Source organism: Phlebotomus papatasi, chromosome 3 (genome assembly GCF_024763615.1).
Source record: "Phlebotomus papatasi isolate M1 chromosome 3, Ppap_2.1, whole genome shotgun sequence".
NCBI classification, from domain to species: domain Eukaryota; kingdom Metazoa; phylum Arthropoda; class Insecta; order Diptera; family Psychodidae; genus Phlebotomus; species Phlebotomus papatasi.
In genome coordinates, this window is record NC_077224.1 from 12088607 (window position 1) to 12108985 (window position 20379).

At 32.8% G+C, this 20379-nt stretch overlaps 1 protein-coding gene across 1 annotated transcript in view; it reads left to right on the forward strand.

The window, feature by feature from the left end:
- Positions 1-20379, forward strand: part of LOC129807755 (uncharacterized) — a 75066-nt gene that overhangs the window by 21240 nt on the left and 33447 nt on the right. The window contains exon 2 of the mRNA XM_055857221.1: positions 20229-20319. Within this exon, the coding sequence (XP_055713196.1) occupies positions 20248-20319 (72 nt within the window). The 5' untranslated portion in view covers positions 20229-20247. The remainder of the gene's footprint in view (positions 1-20228; positions 20320-20379) is intronic.

Sequence of the window (20379 nt, forward strand, 5' to 3'; positions counted from 1 at the left end):
CAAGGATTTGGATGAACTGACAGAAAAGTGTTATATGGGTGAAATGTAGACCAGAATGTTCTCTATAATTTTGCCGTAGAACTTGATCTCATCGATTACTCAGAAGCCAAGATAAGCGAGGTTTTTTGTTTCTTAACTCGTTTTTTCGGACAGAGTGCCCCAAGTAGTCATTTGTTGAACTTCAACTATATCAAAGAATTGTTGTCTTTTGTGGGACTTTCCATTTAAAACCATATTTTAAGTGTCTTGGTGGAGTAGAGGCAGTCAAATTGGCATCTGAGTGATTTCAAAGCGTTATTATGGGAAAAATCAATTTTTTCACACTTAAACGGCAAAATCGGAGTGATAGCGTAGTCTGAGCGGAAAATGATGTATGGACGAAATGTAGAGACAAATGTGCTCTACAATTATGTCGAAGTAATCATCAAAATCGGTTCAGCGACAGTCGAGATAATTGAGGTTATGTGATATTGAAATTGGTTTTTCGACTGTGGCGCCCCTGGTGTTGGTCCCACGAAGTTCAAATATTCTAGAAAGTTGTAGAATTTGGTGAGATCTTTCGTTTAAGCCTTCACTCATCAAAATCGGTCACATAGAACCGGAGATATGATTTTTTGAATTTCGTGAACTTTGACCCCTCATATCTCCGGTTCTGTTTTAACCACAGCGTACATACGCACCATTTTGGAGACGTCCTAGACTGGACTACAACATACTAAAATTTCATTAACTTGCACAATGCCGTTTTTGAGAAAAGTGACTTTGAATTTCGATGAATTTTGACGCTATCACAGCGCCACCTGTGGTGAATTTTTGAACTTCCATCTGAAAGTGCTCATCGAGACGAAACCAAAAAGGTAAAATTTAGGTCGCTATGTTAATTAGAACCGGAGATAGAGGCCGGTCAATGTTCGAACTTTGACCCCTTATAGCTCGGGTCAGGGTTTATGGATCGACTTAAGGTTTTTTTTGTTTGATAGGTATAATCAACGGCTACAACATACTAAAATTTCAGCCCGATGCACAATGGAATTTTTGAGTTATTTAACTTATAAGATTTAAAAATTTTCTAGCGGTGGTTTTATGAACTTGCGATGTTAGAAGGGGAAGTGGCATTTCACGAGAGCTTTCCAAAAAGCCCTCATTTTTTTAAATTCTGACAATTAGAACCGGAGTTATGGCCATTTTAAGAAAATTTTTTTGGACCCTTATAGCTCGGGTCAGGGGGGTCGGGGGACCTTAAGTTTGGTATTGATGGAAAGCTCTAAGGCCCAGCTATAACATACTAAAATTTGAGCCCGCTAGATGCCATAGGGGCGGAGCTATTGAGAAAACAAAAAAAGGGGGGTCTTCAAAATGGCGGAAGGAGGGGTGGGGGGTGGGGGGTCAATGCACCAAGTTGCAATTTTCACCCGATATATAACCTTTGCCGAAAACCGCAAGTCGATATCTTTTTTAGTTTAGGAGCTATTAAGCTCCAAAGAGCGGCCGGCCGGCCGGCCAGCCGGCCGGCCGGCCGGGAACGTAAATTAGCCACATATATATTCGTGATCAGGAAGTGCTGAAACATGTTTTGGCCAAGTTTGAGCTCGATCGGACGACATGAAATTTTGTTAGGATTATAGTAGGTGAGATTGTTAAGAATCTCACCTAATAGAGCAGTGAAAATCAAAAGTAAAATAAAACTATAAAATCAAAAATAAGCAGTAAAAATATGCAATTTTATCAGAGAAGAATTAAAAAGGGCAAAAAACAAACGAGCAGTAAAAGAAAATCAAATTGGGCAGTTAAAAATTAAAAATGAGCAGTAAAATATCTAATTATGGTCAGTAAAAAAATAAATGTTTACAAAAATGGGTCTGAATTATATTTTTATCATTTAAAATTGTTGCAGATAGAACGAAAAGCCCTTTATTTTTTCTTTGCCAAAATTTGGACGATAATATCACAGTTTTAAATTTTTTTGTTACTGATCAATTTTAACTTTTTACTGCTTATTTATACAATGCCATTAAAAAGTGGTTAATAACTTCCCAAAATACAGAAAGTTACAATTTGCTCCAGAAAATTAAGCTAATAATCTACTAAAATACATTAATTTAATGAATGTGCAAAATTTAATGAATGTTTCCAAAATATTCAAAACTTTTTGAAATTTTCATAAGTTAATTTTGGGTTTTTGGTTAGTTTTTTGATAAGATTAGTGAAACAGAAATTCAAAAATTGCAGACATTTTTACTTTTTTACTGTTTTTTTTATATTATATTTTTATTGCTTACTGCTATTTAATATATTATATTTTTTTTTATTTTTTAGTGCTTATTTTTTTTGTTTTAGCTGCTATTTTTTTATTTTTTCCTGCTCTTTTTAAATTTTTTATCGTTATTTCTAATTTTTACTTGTTACTCTTTGTTGAAAAAAATTTTGAGCTTTACAATCTGCAGATTTTATGCTTAGATAATATATTATATATTACTGCTGCTACAACGCAAAAAATTATTTGTGCGTACAAAAAATCTTGATCGTACCTTATATTGAGGTTGTAAAGAATCTCAGCTGACTTTTACCTTTTTTGGGTGGTAAATTTTAATTTTTTTATCATTTGGGAATAAAAGAGATGGCAAAGCATCACAGCTTTGTGGAATGCTCGAACATACGAGATACAGCTTTTTTGCATAATCTTTTGATATTACTGATCTACTATAGATCAAATTTATTCATAAATCACAAAAGCATTTGAAAATAAAAAAATCGGTGCTAAACCGATTCATTATCAATGAAGACCGATGCATCCGGATTTGAAATTTTAATAGCTTTCCAAAAAATCCAAATTTAACCAAAGCGGTTGAAAAATAGGCCCTCCAAAGTGGTTGACCTTTGACCATCAATAATTCAAAATGGCGAATTTTTCGGTCATAGGTGTGTTTGGGCGAAATGTTCGCCAGGACCAGCTCTAAAACATATCCAAAAATCATTCAAAAAGCTTGGACCAATTTTGAGAAAAACCGAAAAAACATGGTTTTGGATGGGATAGAGGGGGGTGAGGAGGGGGAAATATAAACGCCGAAAGATTTTGTTTTTTTTTATTGGGGGTCATCGAAGACTGGAAGTCGATATCTTTTACCGTTTAAGCTCCAGAACAGTGGCAAGTTGAAAAAAAAGTCGATTATATAACTGCTCTCTCTTTGAGTTCGAGCAGTAAAAATAAAATGAAGTAATTATGGGAAAGCTCGGTACCTTCGGACGATTGAAGTTTCGCACAATTAATTTTTTTCAATATTTTTTTTTTAAATTAATTTGGCCCATTATAATATTATATTTTAATAGCTCATCCAGTGCCTTAATTTTCCAGAAAAGAGCTGTGTGTAAAATCAATTATTAATATAGGAAAAAATCCAATTGTTCGAAGCTTTAGTCGCCCGAAGGTAGTGTGTTTTCCTCTACTGTCAGAATTGTGTCACTCAGTTTAAGAGTGACCTATTTGAATACGGAAAGGTATATACGATAGCTACCTTATCCTCGTTTGATTTTATTTGAAAAAATGAATTAAAAAAATAAAATCTATCTTTTTTGATAAATAATGTTAAATAAATAAAAAAAAACCTTTTAAGCAAATAATATTCAAATTCTTAGCAGTTGAAACAACAGTTAAATTTCTGTAAAGAAATTTGTCTAAAAACTTTATTTATTAATTTCCCTAAAAATTATGTTCCATCGCGTTCTTTTATTGGTTAAAATTTGAATGCACTCAAACTTTCAGCCAATCAGAGGACACGATGAATTTATTGAATTAAATATTTAAATAACGTAAGGATAAAGCTTTAATTCGAAAATTTCCTTCTTTCTTAGCAAATACCGAAAATCACAGGTGTATAACCTCGAATCGCCTTGGTAATTATCAATTTGCAATTCTTCTAATTCCCCTATTATATTTGCTCAAACACTTAATAAATTTCCAAGGAAAATCTCAGTGATTTCTTCTCATGAAATGCATCAACTGTTGAAATGTTTGAGATAAACATCTCATTCCTTCCGGCCAATCTGTTAGTTGCTGATTTGCAACTTTCTGCTCATAAAACTCATAATATATTTCTACTTTTCACCTAATAATGCATCTTTATTGGTTCGCAAATATTCGTGATGTGATTTATAAGAGATCGCCCACAACATCACACCATATTGCATCTTTCGATTCCCATTTACTCGCAGACTGTTATCATAGAAAACCCACAATGTCTGTCGCCTCCATAAAAACTTCAACAATAGACTCCTCCTCGAGGGCAAGAGAGCATCATTAAAACGGTCAGAATAGCAAGATGTTGTCCATTTTTGACGTTGGCTTAAAGAATTCTGAGTATATTTGCAGAAGCATTTAACTATTTTCTTGCTGACTGGCCTTTGGGCTGAATATATTTTTGTCCTGTTGATCGGCATGGGAAAGATATCAAAACAATAAAGATCTAATGGAAAGAAACGTGATTCCATTAATTTTAATTAAATTTCTTATACAAACGACGGAGCTATTACAATAAAGAATGTTATAAACTACAGAAAATAATTTCTCAAGAGGCGTATTTATTGGTTTATAGCATAGGCTAATAATTTCATATATTTAACTGAATTTGTACTAAAACTCTATAATAATATTTTTATTGTAGAAGCTCTGACGTGAGATGTATCACGTGAAGAACATCCGGAAGGTGTTTGTCTTCCTAATTCTCATACTTGAAATTAGTACAATTTAGCACACAACATAATAAAAATTGCGATTGCCTTTGTCATTGAGGCCATAGCTATCATACAAGTAAAATGTATAATAATTTTTACATTATTTGTACTAAAACTTCAAATGCCTTTTTTTAGTACATTTTAGTACAATTATTAACTATGTTTTAAGATCATGAACGATAAATTAACTGTCTTAGACAACATGTTTAATTCAACACAGTTTCGTACTTTTTGTACTAAAGCTTTGTACAGTGATGTATTTCTGAGAATGTCTCATTTTAGTACAAATATGAAGATATGCCACACAATTGACTGTGTTATTATTTTACCATTGACAATAATTAAAACTTATTTAAAAAAAATTGTCTTAATTTTTTAATTGGTTTTCTGAACGCTTAGTACAATAAAATCTGAACTATAAAATTTAGTACAGATATTAACGACGGTTTTAGACAAGATTTTGTCGAAGACAGTGTTTTTTCTCATACTGCGTGTTGTAAAAGAATAACAAATTATTATTCCAAAAGCGTTTTATGTTAATAGGAATCTATTTTCCCGTTTTGTGTCAGAACACCAGTTAGATTTTTTTTTTCAGAATATACCTCAATTTAGTACAAACATCAAAGTCTGTCATATAATCGCCATTGTGACTGCCTTTCCTCCCGCAGATGTTTAAATTGAATAATACATTTGTATTAATTGTACTAAAATAGTAATCCAACAGATTTGCGAACATGTATAATTTTAGTACATGGGTGACTTAGGTCGAAAAACGACATTGCATTGGGAATAACCGAAAAATTTTGAGAATACACAATATCCTTTTTGTTTTTTGCATTAAGATCCTAAACTGTCTTTTTAGGTGTCATTATTTCTTAATCTTAGTTTTCTAATATGTCCATATTTAGTACTACAGATCAAAAGGGATATTAGTGAAATAACTTAACATTAAGAGCTGTCCTATGTACGAGTATTATCAACAAGCATCTGAATTTGTAAATATTTTTCTTATATCCTGTGTAGTATTTAGATTTAGACCAAAGTATAACCGACATTTTCTGAACGAAATAGATTTTAGTACAAATGCGAAACAAACTTTAAATTCCTTGCCGTACAAAAGTTCCATGGTAACTTGAATTAAAATTCTCTTAATCTTTTAATTGTGTATAGAGAAAATAGGAAATTGTCACATCAAGGTGTAGTACATGCCTGTACTAAAAAAGTAGTTCTTTTCTCAGTGTTATTAGAACTTTTTGATATTTATCTATATTAATGGCAGCATGACATTTCTTTAGTGCTTCACACATAATGCCTTAATGATGGTTAAAATGTGACGATAATGATGGTGTGTCACCTCCATGAGGTGCCCTGTGCGATCGTCGGCGAAAAAGAATTTAAATTGAAACTGTACTTTATTTGAGTTGAAATTTCTTTTCTCATACCTCGTCATCCTGGGAGTGAAAACTTTAATGGACTGAGATTGCTCAAATAATTTATTCTTCCGACCCATCATTTGTGCTACAATCCCACCACCAAGAAATTCTTCGCGAGTGCATTCTGATAAGCAAATATTTACCATGGATCGTCTTCCATCTTCGATGATGAATGTGTGAAAATTTCATCTTTCGTGGTGGGTTTCCAGGTGGACTCGGTCAATATATGATCTGTCATCGATTGACCTCCTCCGTTGGGTGTCTCTTGATTAATTTGCAATTGTCCGGATGGGACATTCTTTGGTTTTCCCTTTGGTACAGCCAAACATTCCAAGAGACCGTGTGGGAGCTCTAGAAGATATTTGATGCTTTGACACATGGCCATCAGTTTGTGGGGAATTGCTCATTTTTTTTTCAAATTGATCGCGCCAATTTATTCTCTCAGGTACATAACGGTCCCCATCGATCGACAAGATCGATGGACACCCGAAAAGAATGTCCAAAGAGACACATTGATGAAATAATTGCACTGTCAAAAATCATTCGCATTTTGACATCTCACTCATTTAGTCTGATGAGGGAATGCTGAAGATATCCCTTTTGGCGAAAGCAGAAATACATTGTATCACAATTGAAGATATTAATTTTATCGTTATTTTTTGCCATAATATTATAAGATTTTAAATAAATAAATATTACTGAATTATGAATAAAATAGCTGTAAATATTTGCAAGTTTTTTAAACAATCTCGACTGAAGTATACCAGTTAATTAAAAAATCGTTTGTAACCGTTTTATTCGTTACATCGTTATACAGTGATCGAATGAGACACAATTTACAGCTTTACAATAAAGCCCTCTCCAAAAAAAAGTTTTAGACTTCAGACAAAATGTAAATTAAATCTTGAGATATTAAGTGCTTTATAGAGATCGGTATTGGTACAATTTTGTTCATTACTGTATGTACAAACAAATAATCCCATGGACAAAAACCAAATATTACAGCGTTATCACACTTGCACATTAAAATTTTAATGTGATTCACAATAATTGTTGCTTGTGAGCGTCCAAATATGTTATTTGTGTCTTTGAGTCACTTAATATTTGGGGTTTTTCTATTTATTGATAAAGAAGTGGACTTGGCCTGCAAAAATAACTTTAAATTTACCTAAAGCATAAATATTTTTTACATTAAAAAATTAAAGAGAAAATCGCATTAATTTTTTGCATTAATGCTATAAATCCATTTATATCAAATTTTGCGGGCCAAGTCTATCTTTTTATCAACAAATAGATCAAATTTTGAATATAAAATGATTCAAACACACAAATTACACATTTGGCCTCGCACCAGCGACAATTAATGTGAATCATATTAAAATTTTAATCTGCAAGTGTGATAACACAGTTAGAATATTACAAAGAGAAATTAGCTTAGCTAAAAAAATTCTTAAGATGAAGCAAAGAACCATATTATAGGCTTCAGGGCAGGATTTAGTAACATTTGAACGATGATCATTTTAGTCTTAATGGCGTTGGTACACATTTTAACTTATAGAAATTCACTTTTAAAATGTTGGCAATTCGAATCGGAGTAATGGCCATTTTAAGAAATTTTAAAATCTTTAAGTTTGGTACTGATCGAAAGCTCTAAGGCCCAGCTGTAACATATTTAAATTTGAACCCGATCGATGCCATATGGCGGAGCTATTGAGAAAACAATAAAATGGGGGTATTCAAAATGTTGGAAGGAGATAACCCGATAACCTTTGCCGGAAACCGCAAGTCGATATCTTTCTTAGTTCGGGAGCTATAAAGCTCCAAAGAGCGACCGGTCGGACGGTCAGGAACGTTTTTTTTCGCAAAGTTTGGGGCCGATCGGAAGGCTCGAAATTTGGTGGGATTATAGTTGGTGAGATTGTTGGGAATCTCACCAAAATAATAGCAAATATAAATAAATTAAATAATTAACTCCAAATGTCGAGTAGAGGAACAGGTTGATTTGAACTTGAAGTTTTCTTTGGTTTTTGTAAACCAATTTCTTTTTTTTTAATTTTTTTTAATAAAGGAAAGTTTGACAACCCTATCCGAATTTCCCAGCCATATTTGTTGGTTTTTTAATTCATTTTCAAATCCAGAAGATTTTTAATAAATCTTAAAATACGAAATCGATCAATTCGATCATTCTGCTAATTTTTCTTTATCACTTTCTGTCAGAAAAAAATATTTGCGGTCTGTTAAATATTCCATTTTGGCTGGCTAGTAAAAGAAGACAAAATTTATCAAATATGACTAATTTTTTCCAGAGATTTTAAGATAAGATAAGATTTTGTCAGGGATCAGTTCTCCATTTCGGATTACACTGTAAGAAAATTCGGCACATACATATTTGTTCCAAAAATTAGCTCGTCCACAGACACCCAAATTGTTGGCACAATCTTGTTTCTTTTACGAGACTCAGAAATATAGGGGAGACTGGAGCAAAAAGTCACAAAACGGATATTTTATTTTTTTTACAAGCTACCCGAGTGCCCCAGACATTTCTAATTAACGCAGTTTTATAGGAAATTTACCGCTCTACAACTCTGTGAAAGTTATTTTCTTCTATTTTGTAAGGAAATATATTTATCGAGCTGTTTTCTAAAAGGTAATTTTGTGATCATTCTCAAAAATGCTGGGGCAAATAGTATCAGGCATAAGATACTATCACATTTTGATTCCCTTTATTACGGGATCCGTAAATTTAAGTAAAATACCTAGATTATATATTTTTATAGAAAATTTTTATTTTGTAAAACTTTGTAAAACACCATTTTCTTTATCTGAGCGAGAACAGCGCATTTTAAGCTATTTTACAAAAAAACACACAAAAGACTGCAAATCGTTTGAACAATGCAAACAACAAGCGGCGACACATAGCATTGACGTTTCTTTTCATCGTGAGGCATCAGAAATTGTTTCGGATTTTGTTACTTTTTGCTCCATACGTTTTGTTACTTTTTACCCCAAGTGGTCATTTTTAGCAAAAGGAATTTCTGGAGATAAGAATCGTTGTAAAATTCTAAAATAGATAGCGGCTTCGTATTCGAAGATTCCAATTCATTTAGGAAATATATACCAGTGCATCAATTTTGAAAATAAAATAGGTAAAAAATGATATCTGCTGTAAGGAAATTATTTCAAAAACAAAGCTAAAAATTTCAATATATTTTTATTTTCTAAATTCCTTGTTCGAATTCTAGAAAACTTACGACATTGAAGAAGGTCAACGGAGGCTATCTGTGGAAAAAATTTAAGTTGCTATTTTTTTTTATCTTCGATAATATTGAATTTTGAAATTTTTGATTTGTGACTTTTTGCCCCAGTCTCCCCTACTCATTGTAACGAATTTGTTCCAACAATTAGCTCGTCCAAGGACACCAAAATTTTTGGAAGAAAATTGTCCCTTCTAAGAGAATCAGAAAGATACCTAATATCAGAACTAATTTATTCCGAAACGTAGTTCGTATATGGACACCGAAAATTTTTGGAACAAATTTGTACCTTCTAGAAAAAACAAAAAGATACTCAATATTAGTAACGAATTTGTTTCAAAAGGTATCGTCGATCGAAGCCGGGAGGACGCCAAATTTGTGGAATTTTTCGAGCTACAATATTTTTATGGTTTCTCTTTTTTTAAATTTTTTTAATGCCTTCGAATAATGTGACTTTTCTTTTATTTTTCCTAAGAGACTTACTATGTTAATTCTGAGTTATTCTCTTAGGAAAAGAAAAGAAATTCACATCATTGGAAGGCATGAACGTTCGAAGGGAGAGTACTTTCCCCTATTTTTCGTTTTTTTAGCATATTCTCAAAAATATGGGTTTCTCAAAGTGTAAAAACCCTTACTAAAATCTCAGCTTCAAATTGCTGTCTTGTAAAATTCACCATTTGCGAGTTGTTCGAGTTTCATTCTGAGCCATCGAAATATTAAGTTAGATTTCGTGCCATCCTTTAGGGGTTTCCGTGCACCCAACTCTTTCTAACAGTGTATTTTCGTGAGCACTGCACGTGTCTGACCAGTAAGAAATTATGCGAAAAGAGCAGCTCTTATCACGATTGTCACCTTCTTGTGGTGCCTTGCGGATCTCTCGAGGTGTTGATAAAGCATTTTTCCCTCAATCACATTATGCATCTGGGTCAGGTGAGACGAAGAGACCTCACCATGCTTCTCCACCTTCTGCGGTGTCTCATTCTCTTGATGCAGACAGAACAATAAAATTAATCAATGCACATGTCCAAAGAGGTGTTGTGGATCGTGTGTGGTAAGCCCCCAAGAAGAGATGGTGCGCTAGAGAGGAATGTCTTTGGATGATCATTTGGCAAGTTCGTGGACAAAAACTGGTTGTCTTCTCCTCCATCCCAGTATCACTGAGCAATACTGATTTTCTCTCCTCTAAGCTGCAATAATTGGAGTCTGTGAGACTTTGTTGGGTGATTTATGGGCATCTGGTCAGAATTCACGCCGCCAAGTCAATGTAACGGATGGAGGAGTTGAGACAAGAGAGAGAGAGAAATGGCAATTAAATGCCACCACATTGTAATCAACCTGGAAGACTCTTCCAAAGGGGGACTGGAGAGTCTCCCAACAGAAGTCTCATGGTCTGACACAAACAATTACTGGAGACTGACTCAAGGTCAATTGGAGTTACTCTTCGGCATGGGAAAGTCCCCTTTCAAAAAAAAAAGCTACGTATAGTACCTAAGAAATGGATAGGTATCTCGGAATGTGCCGAAGAATGATGAAGTGTGTTAATTAATGTGACGCAGATAGTCTATTCTTGCGGTATGGCCTTTTTTTCTCCAGATGGCCATAAAAGAACAGGAAGATTTTTCTTTTTTTTGGCTTACAGACCATATAGAAAATTCACAGGCGTACAGTTGGGTGCAATTAACATGATGAGGGCAAAACCGTGGTTCTCCGTGGTTGCTGCACTATCTCTTCGGCGTGGCATCAATTAAGAAATATTCAGAATCGCATAGACTCTTTAGCATAATGATGCGGCCAAACAACAGAAACCCCAGCTCCTTTGAATGGATTCCATCCGACTTGGTGCAATGGTTGGGAAAAATTCCTTGTTAAAGAATAACTAAATAACATAACCCCATATCGGTGTGAAATTTTGCATTTTGAAAAAAAAATGCAAACAGTGTGGTACACTTTTCATGCTAATTTATTTCGTGGTCTGATTAATGGTATATTCAACAAAATACTAGAACTTGATAGAAAATACAGGGTTCGTTAGACTAACGCAAGTGGCGCTATTCAAATTCAACTAAATTCGAATTCATTTTAATCAAAAGCGCTGCGGTTGCCGCCGGCTTCACAACAGGCTTCCCTATAGATGCGATATACAGTGGCGGCCACAATAATAGAAACAGCTCCGCAAAGACCACTATTTTACAATGAGCATTTTTGTTTATTCCAATTCGTTGAAATAATTTTGACATAGAAATGTTCAAATAATTACCTTACGTCAAATAAGTGTTGTTTTGGCCGCTAGAGGTTTATATTTTTCACAGAATACATCAATAGGGGAATATAGGCATGGTTCGCACAGAGTGAACCTTCAAACGATGTGAATTTTCCCTTCGTTTACAAAGAGCTGACTTACCTTTTCTCATCTCGTCTCATGAGCTTAATAATTATCTCTTTTATGGCTAAAAAATAACGAACTGGCTCTTTGCAAACAAAGAGAAAATTTGCTTTGTTTGAAGGTTCACTCTGTGCGAACCATGCCAACATTCTCCTAGTGAAATTTGGTTTGAACAACAAAATTGGACCACTTTTATTTAAATTAAAGAATGTGGTCTATAAATCAAATAAGTTTAAATAAAGCCATATTTAAAAACTATAAATGACAGTTTTCCACTCTTTTTGGCCGAACTGAATTTCACTAATGACATATTCTGTGTAAAATAGAGACCTCTAGCGGTCAAAACAGCTCTTATTCAACAATTATAATAATTTGAAGATTTCTACTGCAGAATTATATTAACAAATTGGGAAAAAATACAAAAGATAAAAATTATATAAGCTTTGAAAAATTATTCTATTATTTTGGCCGCCACTGTATTTAGATTATCAAGTTCAGAAGAACATTGTAATTATTCTTATGTCATCAAAATTTGTTATCAAAATGATGAAGTGCTTTGAGTGAAACATTCCTGTGATACCCCATGCTTAATTGAATATGAAATTTACATAAAAAAGTGTCCAATAATTATTCACGACCTAAAACTAGGAAAATTTTAAATTAGTTTATTGCAAAATAAATTCCTTCAACGACTTTTAATTCCTTTCTCTAATTCTCCACATATGAATAATAATTTTATATTTATAGCTTTCAATGTTTCAATTCAATTAAACTATATTAATGTGAAAATATTGCTTTAATTCTCAAATTTAAATTGCAAATTAATCTTTCTTCTTGACAAAGAGGACAAGAATCTTTTCGACCTAAACCTTTCTCTCGTTTATTACTAAGGGGAAGTGGGGCATCATTGAATTGGGGAAGCTTTTAAATACTGGACCGTACAACGATAGGATTTAACTCTACAAACCAATTGTGGAGCCATGTTAAGATAAGGCTCTGATCCATTTAGTAATAGAAGAAAAATGCCCGATTTTAAAGTGTCCCAATTCAAAAGTGCCCCACTTTCCCTTAAAAATGATTTTGTCTTAAATATTCTCTCCTAAATTCTGAATATTTAATAGAAATCATTCTTTAAAGAAACATCTTTATTAATGTTGTTCTTAACCATAAAGAAAATGTGAATCAAAAATTTAAAAAAAAACCGGTGGCTAAGAAATGACGAACTGGTAGGCAATCAAAGAGAAAATTCGCATCGTTTGAGGGTGTACTGTGTGCGAACCCAAGAAGCCCTAAAAAAGTTTTGCAAAACCGGGGAAACCTAAAGAGTGTGACGAAGCCCGAGAAACCAGAAATCTTTGTCAATGAAAATGTGAATAAGTTACCCCTTGTTAGTAGTACATACAGTACATACGTATACTCATTTTCGATTTAGTTAAATTCAATCGATCAATTAATGCCCTTTACACTCTTACCTAACTTTCAGATCTACTTGTTCCTTTCTAATGGCGCTGGCACACCTTTTCAAATAAATGAAATTTGACCTCTTACTCTTTCAAACTGAAATAAGATATTTTTATCTCTTTCTATCAAATGAAAATTAAAATTTCAGTTTCATTTCCAATTTCAATTTTGTTTTTCATTTGACAGAAAGAGACAACTATGTATAATTTCAGTTTGAAAGAGTAAGAGGTCAAATTTCAATCGATTGAATTTCACTCAAATGAAAAGGTGTGCCAGAGCCATAAAAAACGAAATTGAAATTCGATTTCAATTTTGATTTACATTCTTTAATTTTTGTTTTCTGAATAAGTCTAAAATGTAGGCAACAGAGCAAGAGAGGCACAATTTTGATCGATTGAATTTAGCTAAATCGCAACACAAATAATCAAATATGTAAAGCAAAAAAATAAATCTGAAAAATATTTCCACGACTACACCTATTTGACTTAGTAAATTTTGTTTGTGAGATAACACACGATCTCTTCAACTCTGAGATAAATACTTAGAGTTTAAGATTTTCAGTTCTTGATTAATTGCAGAATACAAATCAATCTTTAAAAGTCGATTTAGAGCTTTAAACCTTAAAAATTTACCTTGAAAATTTACTGACCAAAATATTTGCTGATAAAATTTGGTTTTTTACTGACTAGATTCTTTATTTTTTACTGACCATTTTTTTTATATTTTACCGACCAAATTTCATTTTTCTACTGATTAATTTTGATTTTTCGCTGACCAAATTTGACTTTTTACTAACCATATTTGACTTTTTACCGACCAAGTTTGACTTTTCTCCGACCGAATTTAATTTTTTACTGACCAAATTTTATTTTATACTGACCAAATTTTATTTTTTACTGACCAAATTTTATTTTTTACTGACCAAATTTGATTTTTTACTGACCAAAATATTTGCTGATAAAATTTGATGTTTTACTGATCAAATTCTTTATTTTTTATTAACCATTTTTTTATATTTTACCGACCAAATTTCATATTTTTACTGATCAATTTTGATTTTTCACTGACCAAATTTTATTTTTTACTGACCAAATTTGACTTTTTACCGACCAAGTTTGACTTTTCTCCGACCGAATTTGATGTTTTACTGACCAAATTTTATTTTATACTAACCAAATTTTATTTTATACTGACCAAATCTTATTTTTTACTGACCAAATTTGACTTTTTACCGACCAAGTTTGACTTTTCTCCGACCGAATTTGATTTTTTACTGACCAAATTTTATTTTATACTTACTAAATTTAATTTTTTACTGACCAAATTTTATTTTTTACTGACCGTATTTTATTTTTTACTGACCGTATTTTATGTTTTACTGATCAAATTTGACTTTTTAGTGACCAAATTTAATTTTTTAAATGTTTTTTTACTGACCATATTTAATTTTTTACTGACCAAATTTTATTTTTTACTGACCAAATTTTATATTTTACTGACCAAAAAGTCGCAGCCAATATTGGAAAGAGGCCAGAAGTGTAGACAGGCTATAATAAAACAGGGATGAGCAAGAATTGTTTAAAACCGAATAACTGCCATACTAAATCTGTCCAGATAGCGTTTTAATCATTGACGTTTGTTCACTTTTAAACGGTTCTTGCTCACCTCTGCTATAGAGTAATGTGCTGGATACATTTACGGCTTAAGCCGAGAAATGGCTTAACGTAATTATAACCAAAATAATGAGTAGATTACATTACTATCAATTTCTGACTGATCCGTCTCTTGGCTTAAGTCGTAAGTTTATCTAACGCATAAGGATTTGAGGCTTCGCACATATTATAGCTTCGAACATTTCATATTTTCCCTTAGGTATTTTTTCTTTAGGTCAGATTGATTAAATGAACATAGGAAAAATATGAAGTGTTCGAAGTCGGAGTGTGTACGTGGCTTGAAAGCTTTACTAAAAAGCACTAACCATAAGTTATGATATCACCCTAAAACGTACCATTTTATGAACTTTCTTCTGACAAAATTTAATTTGCTTCACTATTCTAATTGAATTAAATACTGTGCAAAACGGTGCGAGTTTTTTACCACAACTTTTCTTCCCCTCCAACATTCCTCGAGATGTACAAACGATAAACCTTAATTTTTCGCCATTATTGAGTTATTGCGGACTTACCCATTTAGTGCAAATTGCTCAGACACCGCGTCTCATGAGAATATTAAAATTATGAGCAGGTGGGGTTAAGTGAAAGATCAAGAGTCTTAGGTCTTGGGCAGCAATAAGAAGTTAATACGGGTGAGAATTATTGCACCTTGAGCAACACTTAAACGACTACACCCTGTTGTCTTAAGCAGCTCTAGCGGGTGCTTTTTTTCTCTTTTATGCAGCTTTTCCTTCAGTCATATGCAAATTGGGTTAGTTTTTTTTTCACTGTTCACCTTCCTCACCATGAAAATCTCTTGCATGTTGCGATAGGAAGGAAAGAAGCAGATAAAAAAAAGCCACCGTCTTATGCTTTGGAATTGTATTGTGGCATCTTTTGAGGGGAACAGTGAAAAAACAGTTATGACAATTTTAAATCTTCTTTTAGCATACATTCATGTGCGTCTTCCAGCCAACACAAGAAACTGTGTCGATGTCAATGGGCAAAAGAATTTTCATATGCGCTTTCAGTTATGTCTTGCATGTGGTGAAATTGGTGGACTAAAGGCAAAAAGAAGATTGATAGAAAGTAAAATTCATTCACTAATTCTTTTTTTTTTCCTCCATCTATGTTCTTCTTCTATACCATCATTCTTCCGCGGATGGACAAGAATGGGACTTGAGAGTCAATTTATTCTTCTTGTCCACAGTTATTCTACAAAAGGGAGAAAATATGCCCTACAAATATGGTCAATGCCTGTGATAATTGTGACAATAAATTACCTTTCCACGCGAAGAAGTTGAAAAAAAAACACACTCAGAATTCTTTCTCTCTCGAGCTCAAGTTCGTGGTTTATTTCTTTCATTCGCAATTTTGCCTCTCAATCTTCAAATGTGGAAGTAGCATAGAAATGATTGTAGGTGTACAATTTCATGCTCTACTTGATTAAACTGCCCATAATCGTGTGGTTAGACAGACTTACATCACGCAATGAGAGTTCCGGACGAGAGACTTTTCGGGTTCGTTGTTTGGACGCATTGATGTCTTTCGTTAAAGGGGGCAAGTTCACGCAATTACGTTAAAAATTCGACTGCTTTTATTATAAAAATTACTTTTTCGGCTCTTGTACTGACTTATGGTCAGATGATCGTCCTGCAGAAATCTTTATTTATAATCAAAAATTTGTGTTATAAAATAATAGTGAAAATTTATTTTCTATCAATTTTGAACTTAATAAATATTACATTAACACAAATATAATTATAATAATAATAGGGGAATGTAGGCATGGTTCACACAGAGTGGATCTTCAAACGGTGCGAATTTTCTCTTTGTTTGCAAAGAGATTTGCAAAATTTGTTTGCAAATTTTCTCTTTGTTTTTTATTAAAAAAAAACTATGCACGATCTTCTATTATTATATCTCACTTCACTTTTCTTTCCGGTTATTTTTAAAACATTTAAGGTAAAGTACCCTCGAGTCGGCCGGTTTCTCAACTCGACTAGTTGAATTATTTAACCAATTTTTTAACGTTTTATTTTTATTTACGTTATATATAATATAATAAACCTTATAATGTTAAATCGGTAAGACCATATTATAAAAAATCTAAGTAAATTGAATAAATAGTCCCACTGGCCGAGTTGAGAAACCGGCCGACTACAGGGTACTTTACCTTAACAAGGATGCTTAAAATTTTGAGTTTCATTTGGCTTTGTACCTATAAATTAGGCTATCTTTTTTGACGTTTTTTGGTATTTTGATAAGTATAGCTCCGATTCCAGAGAACCAATTCGATTCTCTATCAAGATAAAAGTTAAGGTCTGTTTTAGGTAATCGAAACTCTGTAAAGTTTTTAAAACTACCACAAAACGACGAGTAAATGGATATAGTTCTAGAATTAGAGCAGATTTTTATATTTTGTACGGATTTTTTCTTACGAAGTGTGCCAAATTTCGCAAATAAACACCAAAGTTCTAGGTTTGAAATGTAATATTTTTAATGAATATTGAAATTACTTGTTACTTCTTTTTTAAGAGGGTTATTTGCTATTCCGAAAATTAGTTTATGATTTTTTTTAAATCAATTCTTAAAATATTTAAAAATTTATATAATATACACATAGCTTTGTGTATTATTCCAGCCTCTTTGAGTGGAATTTCTCTGTGTGAAACAACGGTTAGAAAATTTCAGAATGTCATACCAAATACGTTTAATATTTAATTTAATACATTTATGACCCACATAGCGCTGAGATCATCCGTGTCATTTATCCTAAATTGTTGACCTTGGTTCTCCAAATTTATGCGCAGATTCATGTAGAAACTTGCTCTTCCTGAATTCTTTGAAGACCTTTTGCACATCATACTTTATATAGAGATGATGCTTTTCTTTCTTTAGGACTTTTACAACCTAGAAGTTGAAAAAAAGCAAAAATAAATAAGAAATGTAGGGAAGTAGAAGATGTGATCGAAATAGTAAACAAAAGGAATCTGGAAACATATTCACAAAATGTATATTTTTGAACATAAAATACATGATCGAACTGGGAAATTTCATTCGGAGTCTAAAGAATGATTCAGTATTTAACATCAACAAAAACAATCTTTAACACTAAACCTACGGACCGTTTTTAGTCATTTTCCTAGCGCACTTGGTCAAATGACAGACCGCAGTATGGTAGGATACTCAATAAATTTTTCTTGGAGAAGAGGAAAAATTTAAACATTGTAAAATATTTAAATAATAAAATTAGGAGAAACCGAGGCACCATCAAACACGGGGTAGCACCAAACACTGCATTTCTTTTAATACGATATTCGACTTCAGAGGACAAGACTTATACAAATTATTAGGAATTATAGAGATGCTTGTTCACTGAAGAAATGGTCGAGATAGTCCAAATAGTTTAAAAATAAAAATTAGTGCTTGGTGCTACCCCGTGTTTGGTGGTGCCCCAATTTCCCCTACACAAAATCAAGCCTCAAAACAGCGCAATTTTAGGATCTTGGTGAACTTTTTCGGCATTTCTGGGCACACGTTCTGCAATTCAGTTTTACAACAAATGATCAGAAAAGTGTTCTAACGTTTTCACTTCCGCAACACGTTGCAATTAAGGAAAGAAATTTTTAGCAAACAAACACAGTATTAATTGACTATTTATCTGTGAATTTTCCTTATCTTGCTAAATTTTATAACTTCTAACTCAATACTCCACTATACTGCTGACATTGATGCACTTTCAGACTCCAATTCTGTGTAACACATTAATTTTTTCACAAATTTGAACTCAGAGATGTATCTTTGATTAGTAAATAAAGCAGAATTTGACAAACTGGCAGTATTATATAAAAAGAACACAAGTTGGATATAACTTGTCTCCTTTACGGAACAAATGTAACTAAAATATATCAGAACATGATGTTCATACAATTTCACGACATTATGTGATCATAACAGCATGAGTATGTAAAATAATTATACTTTTGATATTTTCGACATAGATTTACACATTTTCACTCAAAAATGGATTATATTATGACTTGTTTATGGATATAAAAACATTTTGTCATAATTTTAAGGGGAAATACCAATATATTAACTCGAATTTATCAAATAAAATATATTATTCATATTAATAGAAAATAACTGCTATTTTCTATACATTTTTTAGTTAAGTTATTTTTATTTTTCACGCACATAATTTTCAGATAATATACCTCCATAATGTTCATAGATTATATTTGTTAGTAATAGCTTGATTAAAAGCTTGTTGGTTACATTTGGGACATACATTATTTAGATATAAAATCCCACTTGGGTAATTAATGTTATAAGAGTTAGGGTAAGTGTGTCAAATTCCGACCAGCTTGCAATTTCGGCCATATTTTTTATTCCTCGAATTTCCATGAATTTTTAATTTTTGCATACTCTTGAGATTGTACAATGCAAAAAGTAACAAAAAATGTCACTTCGACGAGCAAGATGATCTGAAAACGACATTGAAAGAATTCTGGAAGGGCAAGGAACTATGAGAATTAAGGTGGCCAAAATAGGCCACCAATGCTATGTCTACATTTATATTAATTTTAAAATGTATTGAGAATGATTTTAGAGAAAATAAAGATGATAAACTGTCTGCAAGGTTCCAAGCAACACTCCTTATAAAAGAGTAACAAAAATATTCAATTTTTATTAAAAATATTACATTTCAAAATTGAGACTTTGTCGCTTGCATGCAACTATGCCGAAATTTGGTACACTTACCCTATAAGAAAATAACTTTATTAAAAAAAAGCATGGCATCTTATTAGGAAGAGCTGTTCTATCAAGCTAGCTTTCTAGATATTGTAAGGCGAATCGGTTCTACGGCTAAAGTCCCTGTAGTTATTATTAATTTCTAAAGACTGATTGGGGTATACAAAGCACCTTGTCTGAAGGGTTAGCCCTCTGAGTGAGAGGTGAAGGCTGTGCTGTGCATGCATCTTCGTCTGCACCGTAGAAGAAGGTCCACATCAGGACCGAAAGCTCTGGGCAAGACTTAAAAAAGTGTTTTGCCTCTTGGGGTGATACCTTCTTATTGACAATCACCGGACAAGTCCCTGATTTGATAACGTGTATCTGAACAACAAATCTTAGAATTTTTGATCTTCAAAGAGACAAATTTAAGACTTAATATGGTACTATCCACCTTATAAAATTTAAGCCAATGGCATAACCTTCCCCCTTTAAAAGACGCGGAATTTGTCACAGTCTCTTCGAGACAAGAATCTCTTCCACAAGCGACTAATGAAATCTTTTCTGCTTACACTTTCAGGCCACGTTGGTGCTCCAAAATGTGGAGCGCAGTGAAGGGTCCTACGAGACTGTGGGACCTTAGCCTCATCTTTCTAATCCTGCAATGTACAGTAAGTATTTCCGTTTGCAATCTCATCACTAAATCTTTCTTCATTGGACAATCCCATGAA